This window comes from Telopea speciosissima, chromosome 7 (genome assembly GCF_018873765.1).
Source record: "Telopea speciosissima isolate NSW1024214 ecotype Mountain lineage chromosome 7, Tspe_v1, whole genome shotgun sequence".
Taxonomy (NCBI): Eukaryota; Viridiplantae; Streptophyta; class Magnoliopsida; order Proteales; family Proteaceae; genus Telopea; species Telopea speciosissima.
In genome coordinates, this window is record NC_057922.1 from 51,105,251 (window position 1) to 51,117,648 (window position 12,398).

Genomic DNA, 12,398 nt, shown 5'->3' on the forward strand with positions numbered 1-12,398 from the left:
TAGAGCAAGGTATGTAGTAAAGCTTGATAGAACCAGCACGTATAAATTAATTAACCCAACAGATCCATAGGTAGTTGAAGCAGCCAGCCACATAGGAACAAGTAAAAGAATAGGTTGATAAATGATGAAATCGAGCCATAAGTGTGAACCTGAATTTTTTTAAAAAATAAATCCATGAATGATGCTGAAACTTGGGTCGAGTACTCCTCTGATGGTTATAAAACTCTCCTAAAAAATCAGCAAGAGAGGACTGCCTTAACCCTTAGATCGATTATAGTCAGGGTTTTGTAAAAAACCTGAAAGTTGAGATCGATTGTAGGGAAAGGGAGCTTCATAAAAGAGATGATGACTTGTCAAAGATTGTTGATGGTGTATAATAGATGTTGTCCAGAGCTGCTTGAATGGATCTCCAATACGAATAACCAACCTCTTTTTTTGATTGAGACTTGATCTTCAAGAGGGAGAAACACCAAAAAAATGCAGAAAAATAGGGCAGCAGCTATCTTGTGTAATATAACTTCTTCAAGCCATGAATAGTTGAAGTAGAATGTCCCTCTTGATGGTAGAAACACCTCCAAAAAAACTCCAACAGCAGCAATCAACCCCAACCTTAAAATCGATATGTGTCAGGGTTTTGTAAAACCCTGAAAAGGAGGATCGATTGGGGTTAGGGGTCTTCAAATACTTGGAAAGAGGCTAAGACTGAGGTCGAGTGGTCCTTATAGTTGGAGTAATCATCCCTAAAAAAATCAGCAAAAATTGAAACCTGTAACCCTTATTTCGATTGGAGTCAAGGTTTTAGCAGGTAACCAAATTAGCAGGTTAAGAAAGTTTTGCTGTAGAAACAAATCCATCCATCAGAAAGGGTCCAAACTTAGGTCGAGTATGGCTTGTAGTAATAGGGAATCACCCCCAAAAAATTAACTGCATCTGAAAAGGGAAACCCTAAAATCGATTGGAGTCAAGTTGAGATCGATTAGGGTAGGGGCTGGAAAGGTTAATGAAAGATGGAGAAATAGAAAAAAGGGAAGGAGGTCAATGGAATAGGGTAGGAAGGTGCTGGAAAAGATAGCAAAGGGAGCTCCAATGGTGGAAGGTGAGCCTTCAATAGTGATAGGAAGCTGATCTCCAAAAAATTCTGGAAAGCTCCAATTCGCAAAGATGGTTCCAGCAGAATTTTAATGGAAAAAAGAAATTGAATAGAGGAGGGCAGCAACTAAATCATTGGTTAAGGTTTTTACCTCATTAGTGCTGCCCCCTTACAAGGATGAGAAGAAGAAAACCAGAAGGAGGAGAAGCCGAGAAAGAGAGAAGAAGGAAGAAGTCGATTGGAGAGAAGGAGTAGGGTTTTTTCCTCTTTTTCTAACCTAGATCAGACCAGCTCTGATACCATGTTGACTTAAATCGAGAATGGGTGAATGGCTTGAATATTCTATGAGATCAGTCAAGCTCTCTATTTATAATAATAAAAGAGATAACAAGGGAAAAACACTATTCATGATACTGTTCACGTGAACAGTGTCACATCCCTAATTACATTTCTACCCTTACTCATAAATACATAAGTAAAGAATAAATAAAACACCGAAAAGACCAGAATACCCCCACGGTATTCTGGATTACATATTCCAACATATGGTTATGGCATATTTGATACACTCTATGCAAACTGATATCTCCAGCAATTATCTTTTCTTGGAGACTGCCCACCATATATGGAGTGCTGCCAAGGAGACCTATGGACAGGTAGGGAACGATGCTCAAGTGTATGAAATTCAAAAGAAAATTCATGACACTACACAAAAGGAGTTACCTGTCTCAAAATACTATGCTGCAACCTGCCTTTAAAGGTCTATGGCAACAACTGGATCACTACTCTGCTTTTCAGCCTTCCACTCCTACAGATATTGCAGCCTATAAGAAACATGTGGACAAAATTTGGGTCTATGACTTTCTGGCAGGTCTGAACATTGAGTATGATCCTATTCATTAGCAAGTTCGTAGTAGGGTTCCCTTCCCTACCCTAGAGCAATCTTTTGCCTTGGTTCATACTGAAGAATCTCGTAGAGCTGCTATGCTTCATCAGTCTCCTATTGATAGGTCTGCCCTCCAGGCTGGTTCCAGCCCTGCTACTCCTACAGATGCTTCTCCCACTGCTGCTACTTCCACCAAGGAGCCTATTAAGTGTGAGCACTGCAACAAACCTTATCACACTAAGGCTACTTGCTGGAAATTACATGGGAAGCTTGCAGATTTTGAAGCCAAACGTGGTCGTGCTAAAACTAAAAACAAAGTCAATCACACTAAAAGTGTAGCTCCAGGCCCCACTATTGAAAATGGTCTCTCCCCGGAAGGATCACAGGCTTTCAGGCGTATGTTACAAACTTCCACTGCCCCTACTGCATCTCTTCCTGCCAGTTACTCTTCTCCATCAGGTTCCCACTTTGCCCGTTCAGGTATTTTCTTTGCTGGTCATTGTGCATCGGTTGTCTCCACTCCATGGATCATAGACTCCGGTGCCACTGATTACATGACAGGTTCCTATAGTCTTTTCCATACTTATTCCCCTACTTCTAGCAAGGATAAGGTGAAGTGGGTGATGGCTCCCTCTCATCTGTTTCCAGGAAAGGATCCATTAGCTGCTCCCCTTCTCTTAGCTTGTCTTCTGTTTTGCATATACTAAATTTCACTACTAATCTTCTCTCTATTAGTAATCTTACAAAAGATTTGAATTTCAAAGTGACTTTTTTTCCAACTCATTGTGCTTTTCAGGAACTGGACTCGGGGAAGACGATTGGATCAAGTAACATGCATGGTGGATTGTACCTAGTTGGCAATGGCCACCTTCCTTCACGGGCATTGCCTTCCATGTTATGTCAGCCTTCATTTTTCTCCTCTGAACTTCGCCAATGGCATTCTAGATTAGGACACACACCCCCCCTTTAGGAACTTTATCCCATTTTTTTCCAGCTTTAGTTTTTTTTTTTGGCCCGAACTTCTCTGGGACCCGGGTCAGCCCCTAGCTTTTATTAAAATCCAAAAAAAATCAATGAAAACAAGAGGGGGACATGCCGCCTTACCTCAGCCCATATAGCTCACATCACTAACTGCCCTCAGAGGGTAAGTCCCACTCCCTATACAAAAATGAACTGCACATTAAAACCTAAAGACAGGCATTCCCAGCTTTAATTAATAGTTGTAATAAGGAAGATTTTTATTGTGAGGCTTGTGTCTTGGCCAAACAGACACGTTCCAACTATCCTATTTCTAATAAAAAATGCTCTTCCTTATTTCAATTGGTTCATTCTGATGTGTGGAGTCCTAGTCGTAAAGTGTCTCTGTCTAGTCATCGATGGTTTGTTACATTTATTGATTGTTATTCTCGTTCCACTTGGGTTTACCTGATGCACACAAAAAATGAGGTTTTTTCCCGTTTTTAGCATTTCCATAAAATGATTCAAACTCAATTTAATGCCTCTCAAAATTCTGAGAAGTGACAATGGGACAGAGTATATGGAAGGTCAGTTCCAAAAATGCCTTTCTGCCCATGGATTTTACATCAGACCAGCTATGTTGACACTCCAGCCCAGAATAGTGTGGCTGAGAGAAAGAATCGCCATCTCTTGGAGGTGGCTAGAGCAATTATGTTTGCTCAAAATGTCCCATCATTTTATTGGAGTGATGCTGTCCTCACTGCAGCCTATTTGATCAATAAGCTGCCTTCTTGGGTGCTTGACTCCAAGTCCCCTATTGAGCTCTTACACAGCTCTTATACTTTCACTGTTCCCCCTAGGGTTTTTTGACTGTGTTTGTTATGCTAGGGATACTAGATCCCCTAGTAAACTTGAGCCCCATGGTCTCCGCTGCATTTTTTTGGGCTACTTTGCCACCCAAAAGGGGTACAAGTGCTATTATCTTCCTGCACGTCGAACCATGGTTAGTATGGATGTTGTCTTCCATGAGAATCTCTCATATTATTCATCCCCACCTCTTCAGGGGGAGAGTGTTAGTAAAGATGTGCTGACTTTGGAACCTCCCCTTCCATATGTTCCCAATGAGTCTGTTCCTGTTCCCCCAACTTCCAGTCCTCCCTCTGCCTCAGGGGAGAGGTTCCTATACAGGGGGAGACCATCACAGATAATGTTGACATTCCTATTCCGGGGGAGATAACTCCAGTCCAGCAAACTCCAATACAGTAATTTGTGGGGTCTCAAAGACTAACTGAGGGGCTACCAAAGTGGGTAGTGAATCAGCCGTAACACTCCCAGAGACATCTGAATCAGGTATAGTGTAGAAAAAGAGGCACTTAACCATTAACAAAGGTAGCCAAACCAAGTGGAAAGTACACACTCAAGCCAAATATGCGATCCAATACAAGAAAAGAATCCCAGCCAAGAAAAACAAACACCAACTTGATAAATCCTCTCTTAGATAAGCCCTCCAAAGGGTAGCATCAACTCATACCAACTCAATGAGTCCACAAATTTTAGGTAGTAAAAGTAAGAGAAGGAGAAAAAGATGAAGGAGGAGAAGAAGACAAGAGAATAGAGAAGGGAAGAGTTTGGTGGTAATGTTTTGTGTTGGAGTGTTTACTCCACCACATCTATATTAATCCATTGATAACAAGAAAGAAATTATATACACCTCCCTAGGGAGGTAAAAGGTAAAAAAGGAGAAAAAATAATATAAAGCAACTAGACAAAAGACTAGTTCCTAAAGTACCCTTATTACATAAACTCTAACAGACATATCCAACGTTTTTGTTGGAAACGTCATGGCAAACCTCCTCAGAAGCAGTTTGCTAATTCAGCAGCAAGTAATGAGCAACCCCCCCCCCCCCCCCCGCCTGTCCCATCTGAGAGTAAGATGGTTATGATGACAGATGAAGAATTTGCCCGATATAACCAATTTCAGACTTCTCAGCCTACCCAGCCCCCCACTTCTACTTTTGTCCAAACAGGTAATGTCACTGCATGTCTCTCCACTTCTCGTCCCCGGATCATTGATTCAGGATCTCTGGATCACATGTTTAGTGTTTCAAGTATTTTTTTCCTCTTTTCGGGAATCCTCTTTTAGTATCACTTTGGCCAATGGTTCTTTAGCACAAATCACTGACATTGGCACCGTTCATCCTACTTTTTCTTTGTCATTATCTTATGTACTTCATTACCGCAATTTCCCTTTAATCTCTTATCTGTAAGCAAGCATACCCGTGCCTATAATTGTTCCATAACCTTTTATCCTGATTCTTGTATTTTTCAGGACGTTACGATGAAGAAGATGATTGATATGGGGCTGTGAATCGGGGGTGTTGTATCTTCTTGAAGAGGATTCTCCTTCTGTTGCCAACTCCAGTGTTTTGTCTCCTTATTAGGTTCATTACCGTCTGGGTCATCCATCATTGCAGAGTATACAAAAAGTTGGATCGCCGAACTATTAAGTGTATCTTCCTTGGTTACTCCCATAACTAGAACGGATATCGGTGTTATTCCCCTACACCGCAAAAAATTGTTGTTACTGTTGATGTCTCCTTTTTTTAGTCAACATCCTATCCGGACAATTCATTTGTAGTCATGGAACAAGAACTCGGTGAGATCTCGCTAAAAACTCATTTTTTTGAGATGGCAAGACGAGATTATGGGCGATACTAAAGGTTTACAATATCTCGGTGAGATCTCGGTCGAGATCGAGATCTCGAAGGTTCGACTGAGATCTCGATTCAATTAAGCATCTGACCCTATATAAATAATGCACATCTCGACCGAGACCAGTCGAGATCTCGCTAGTCTCGGCAGAGAACACACCCCCCACCCAAATTGGATGGCTTTGCTCCCAATTTCCACCCGAAATTTGTTGGATTGCGGGGAGACTCTGCATCCAACCCAGCCATACATGCCAATGGTATTTCAATAGCCTGGTGGCAGTAGCAGTGGATCGATCTCATCACAACCGCCTCTTCAATACCTTAGGATAGGGTACCTTCGGTTAGTTAATGACAACACTTATATGACTTGTATGGAATACTACGTGCGATTCTTCAGCAGCACTATGACATGGGAATCCTATGTGGTACATTCAGAGGCTTACATGTTGCGGCAAAATGGCTTGGCATGATAGATGTATATGTTAATATTGATGTATTTTACACTTTTACATTTGTAATGCTTATTTAAGTTGTTTATATTAATTGTATGCTTTGTTTGCTTTCTATTACTAAATTATGCGTAGAATAGGACCTATTAGTACATCGTAGCCTACCAAACTAGGGTCCGAAGTCAAACTCCTATTTGGACTTTGATTTTGGATAATCTGATAGTGCCATTGGTTTAAATGGCCCAAAATAGGTTGTATAACAAGTTTCATGACCAAACTTGGTCAAAAACCCACCAAAACCAGCTACCAAGCTAAAAAATGTAACAACTCGCCGAGATCTCGGCCCAACTCAATTTTCTGGCTGGGTGAAACCAGTACCGAAACCGAGTTCTCAAACCATGTTTGTAGTGTCTGAACTGGATGATGATCTTCCACTCTATGTTGTGCACCATTCTGTTCCGCACGTTCGACCAGTTGCAGCATCGACACCACCACCACCTCCTCCACCAGTGGTTCAGCAAGTTTATTTTTGTCGCCCTCGGGATGATCCAGCACCCCAAGTCTCTCCGCCACCTGCCTCATCATCTTCATCTGTAGATCCTGAGATAAATATTTCTTTTTCTGACCTTGACCTTCCTATTGCTACGCGTAAGGGTGTTCGGCGTTGCACCCAACACCCCATTTCTAATTATGTTGCTTATTCTGGTTTGTCTCCTACTTTTCACTCGTCTTTCCACTATTTCTTGTCATCCCGTTCCTAAGTCTGTTGCAGAGGTATTGTCTAGTCCTGGCTGGAGGACAGCTATGGAGGAAGAGTTGTTGGCCTTGGAGGAAAATCAAACTTGGGATCATGTTGCCTTAACTCTAGAGAAGTCTGCTATTGGTTGCCATTGGATCTATGTTGTCAAGCTTAACTCCGATGGCTCTCTTGCTAAGTTGAAAGCCCGTTTAGTCGCTAAGAGCTATGCTCAGGTTTATGGTGTTGACTATCTGGATACTTTTTTTCTTGTTACAAAACTCGCTTCCGTTCGCATTTTGATTTCCCTAGCAGCCACTCATCATTGGTCGTTGTACCAGTTAGATGTTAAGAATGCTTTCCTTCATGGTGATCTTCATGAAGAAGTATATATGGAGCAACCTCCTGCTTTTGTTGCTCATGGGGAATCTGGTATGGTATGTAAGCTCAAGAAGTCTCTATATGTTTTGAAGCAATCTCCTTGGGCATGGTTTGGCTGGTTTATTGAAGAGGTCTTGAGTTTGGTCTATCACAGTGTGATAAAGTTTACTCGGTATTTTATCGACTGTCTGGTAAAGGAAGGATATTCCTTCTTGTTTATGTTGATGATATTGTCATCATAAGATATGAAGTTGAAGGCATCCAAAGTTTGAAGACACACTTGCAAACAAAAGTTTCAAACTAAGGATCTGGGAAGATTGAAGTATTTTTTGGGTATTGAAGTTGCTCAATCAAGGAAAGGAATTTCGCTTTCTCAACAAAAGTATGTCTTGGATTTGCTTACAGAAACTGGGATGTTTGGGTCCAAGCCTCTAGATACTCATATAGATACAAATATGAAACTTACAGCTGAAAATGGTGATATTCTAGAAGATCCCTGAGAAATATCGGAGGTTAGTTGGAAAATTGAATTACTTGATTGTGACTCGACTTGATATAGCTTTTCCTGTTAGTATTGTGAGTCAGTTTGTATTCTCTCCTCGTACATCAAATTGGGATGCTATTCCTCGTAATTTGAGGTATCTCAAGAAGGTACCAGGTCGTGGTCTAGTATACTCTGATCATGGACAGGGTATTGAAGGTTTTTGAGATGCTGATTGGGCTGGATCTCTTATTGATAGGCTATCAACTATTGGCTACTGCACTTTTGTTGGAGGGAACCTTGTCTCTTGGAAAAGCAAGAAACAAACTGTTGTGGCTAGATCTAGCGCAGAGTGCCAGAGTCTGAGTATCGAGCCATGGCGCATGTCACTTGTGAATTGGTGTGGGTGAAGCAATTGTTGATTGAACTTGGGTATGAAAGTGTCTCCTATGCAGTTGTGGTGTGATAACCAAGCTGCTATTTATATTGCATCGAATCCAGTATTCCATGAGAGAACGAAGCATATTGAAGTTGACTGTCACTTTATTCGAGAAAAACTACAATAGGGAATTATCTCCACAAGTCATGTTCGCACAAGAGAACAACTCGCAGATGTTTTTACCAAGTCTTGATTATATTTGTAACAAGCTAGGCATGATTAATATCTATGCTCCAGCTTGACGAGGAGTGTTAGAAGTTATCGAGTAAGGGGGAGGGAATCGTGGCTGGCACTAGGTGCAAGTCACAATTCCCTAAGGGCAGTTTTGTCCTATTTTTATTTTATTTTTGAGTCGGTCTCTATTGTATTCTGTCTATATATTTTGAATGAAGTGAGGAGTCTCAACACAAGAGTTGTGACTCTCAGAGTTACAGCCATCTCTCTTCTTCTCTCTCCTCTCTTCTCTTTTCTTCTTCTTCTTTTTCACTCTTTTATTATTTACACTGCCAAACCTAGATGCAACCCTAGTTATTTAATTCTCCGAATAATTCACGAATTATTCGGCCGAACCGAATTATATCGAATAATACGAATTATTCTTCCCGAATCTGATTTATAAATATAAGTCGGAAAAATTTGCGCTTTATTCGAACTATGTAAAAAATTGTGTTATATTCGGCCGAACCGAATTATATACGAATAATTCGGTTAGCTTAAAAAAAAAAACAAAAAAAACCCCTTAATATCCCTTATTCCTTTTATCCCTTAGGGTTTCACGGTTTAACACTTTCACAGTTTTACCCCTTTAACCCTTTTACAGTTTTACTGTGAGAGAGACAAAGAGTCAAAAACCAGTCTGCGGCTCTTCTTCTTCTTCGACACTCCGACGAGTCCGGCCCTGCGGCCACCGCTGCAAGTGACCCTGAGTTCCATCTTTGCTCCTTCTCCTAACCCTCTTCTTCACTCTCTCATCTTTCACCATCTACGGCTCCACTCCAGTAATCCAGCTCACAAGACGTCGTCTACGGTCTGCTATTGATCGATCTTCACTTTACAATTGATTGAAAGATAAAAAAAACAAAAACCCAAAGAAGAAAACACCGTCACCAAGTAGCCGCGCTCCTCCCAAGTCCCAACCTTTTGATTATTTTATCATTCTCAACTTTGCTGCCCTTCAACCAAAAAAAAACTCTGCTGCCTGCGATTCCGCTAGTCTGCTGACTCTGCTCTCTTAGTTTATTATTTGTTTTCATTGTATATAGCATCAACCTCTCTCTCAATTCTCAAGTGGGACTTAGCAAGGTTCGGTGTAGCAATTAGCAAGTGACCAATCAAATTTCCATTGGACCAACTAAGGGTTGAGGATCTTTAAGAGGTAAACCACATGCTCTGTAATGTATTTGTCTCCACGGCATGCCCCACTTGCAAAGTCACAAGTCACAAATCACAGTAGCCTTTGCACTCTTGATTCTTGAATGAAATTGGAATTCCTCTTGAATAGTCACAATTTGTCTCCACGGCATGCCCCACTCACAAAGTCCTTGCACTCTTTAATCTTGATTCTTGAATGAAATTGGAAATCCTCTTTGCACATGTTCATCAATACCGATTGCACATAATTGATAATGAACCCATTTCACATAATTGACTATGAAAGGAAAAGAAAAAAAAAAAGTCTTGATTTTTGTTATGCTTTAGACCATTGTAATTCTTGTTATGTTTTTATGGATGATGGAATTAGTGGACTATAAATGCTTGTACTCCAATTCTTATGTTACTTGTATCTTATGCGGGTATATTTATTGATTGATAATGTTAAACAGATACTATAAATATTAAAAATAACGTCCGAATTTTTTGTCCGACTTTTATTTTGGTAAACGAATAATTCCCGAATCCGAATCCGAATCAGAATTTTATTATGTCCGCTTTTTTGACAGCTTTTTTTACCGAAATCTTAAATTAACAAAACAAATTATTCCGAATAATTCTCGAATCCGAATTTGCTAACTAGGGATGCAACCCCCATTTCCTGTCCTTCCTAAAAAGAAATAAAAAAAATGAAAGAGTATGTCCTGGTTTCCCGGATTCATTCTCGTCCTGATCTATGCATAGTCATTCCAGGTCCACGCATGTTGGAGATAGTTGTTATAAAATTGATAGAACCTAAAATGGATGAAACACCAGACAGATGAGGACTAGAAATTGGGCGAGCGGAAGGCATACACTCTTTTTTAGTCTTTTTCAGTCTTTTCTTTCGCTTGACCAGTAACACCCGAATGAAAGAAAAAAAATCAGACAACTCAGAGTGGAGCCTGCAAGAATTTGGTTTGATATTTGCCCTCAGTTCAGTTGTACAACAAGAACAGAAATGCAAGGGAGTCGAAAGGAAAGCCAGATAGAATTAAGTAAGAGCAATGTACCTTAAGACCTCTTTAATTAAAAGGCATCATTAATGTCATAAATTATCAGAACTTATATGACCTATTCTTTGGACACATCCCAATGCTGAATTTCTACTTATCTTCTCAGACTATACTGGTAGGATTATTTATCAGTATTTAAAACCTTAGTCACATGTATTATCAAGCTCACAGAATATATAAAAAACTACAATATCTTAACAATTATTTCGAATAATTTGTGACCATAATCAGTATCAGAGAAGGGAACGCAAATATGAGTTTCCACTATAACATACCAACTTTGAGTAGGCCATCGCATCAATTACATTCTTTATCATTGGCAGAGGTTGATAATGTCGAGCAGTATCTGCATTGCTCTCAAAATCTCAAATAATTAATGGGCAAAAAGTATTTGCATCACATTTAGAAAAAATATATATATACTCAAAGTTGATAATGAATTTAAACCCCCAGAGCAGGTAAGTATCATCACCCCACCATGGTTACCCCTCCCGACTATCTCTCTCTTCCCCCGCTGATCTCTCTCTCCCCATATTTGATCTTCCCTGCGCACTATCCCCATCCCCAACCTCCAGTGAAGACTGTCTGGAACCCCACAATTTTCGGAGCTAGGGCTTGTCGAGATCGACGTGCAGAGGAATCGCCGGGTGTTGAACATTCCTTCCTTTCTGGGGTCTGGTTCATTTGGTTTTTAGGAAGTGATTCGAAATTCTGTCGAAATCCATCCCAGATTCTTCCCAAACCCATTCGCAGAGTCTTCCCACCCCCCACTCCCGATTATTGTCTTCCCCCTCTGTGCCCTAATCCCATTCCTGAATCCGACCAGAACCCATCCCTACACCCTGAATTCGGCCAGAACCTAATCCCATCCCTGAATCCTCCCAAAATCTGCTAGCCCAGCCTAGCCTCGGAAGGAGCTACAAGGTCCCCACAAAAAAAAAACCATCTCCTACTCCCCTGTCGAGGTAAGGGCCTTCTTCCATTCCAAAAATAATATTAAAGACCAAACTCTTTCGGCTGCGATGTATCTGAGCCAATCACCCAGGAGTTCCGCAACAAGGATCTCTTTGACTGTGCCAGGTGTGACTTTCTTGTCATTATATGTTCTAGTGTATTATAATCTGAAGCTGAGGCTGAAGCCGGACTGTGATTGCATTTACCCAAACAGACCTCTTTTTTTTTTTTTTTTTTGATGAATGAAAAATTATATTCAACGAAACAAGAGAAACTTTCCCCCAAAAAAAAGAGAAAGAACATGAAATACAAGGAGAGCTCTACAAGAAAATGTTAACAAAACAGAAATTAAGAGAATGCTTGAATGATCAATGTGATCACACAAGCCTATGTATTTATAATGAAAGGAGTTACAGCATAAAGTCTAAAATACCCCTAGCATAGCCAACTTAACTAGGGCATACATAAAACAAAGAAATAACAGTAAAAAGACCAGAATTCCCCCACGGTATTCTGGTGTACATTATTCAACACACCCCCTCAAGTTGGAGCAAATATGTCAATCATGCCCAACTTGACTAAATTAGGATGAAATAGCTTTCCAGATAATCCCTTGGTGAAATATCAGCAAGCTGATCAACAGACTTCACAAAGGAAACACAAATCAGCCCTTCTTCCAATTTCCCCTTGATGAAATGCCTATCCACTTCAACATGCTTGGTGTGATCATGCTGTACCAGCTTATGTGCACTGCTGATTGCAGCCTTGTTGTCACAGTACAACATCATAGGAAGACGAATACGAACACCAAGATCTTGTAGCAAGCCTTTGAGTCAAAGCAGCTCACAAATGCTGAGTGTCATAGCACGAAATTCTACTTCAGCACTA

The 12,398-nt window shown here is 40.5% G+C and overlaps 1 protein-coding gene across 2 annotated transcripts in view; it reads right to left on the reverse strand.

Moving 5' to 3' along the window:
• Nucleotides 1-12,398, reverse strand: part of LOC122666663 (beta-hexosaminidase 3-like) — a 42,148-nt gene that overhangs the window by 8,796 nt on the left and 20,954 nt on the right. For both annotated transcript variants that reach the window (XM_043862704.1, XM_043862703.1), the window contains exon 6: nucleotides 10,832-10,902. In XM_043862704.1, coding sequence (XP_043718639.1) covers nucleotides 10,832-10,902 — 71 coding nt within the window. The remainder of the gene's footprint in view (nucleotides 1-10,831; nucleotides 10,903-12,398) is intronic.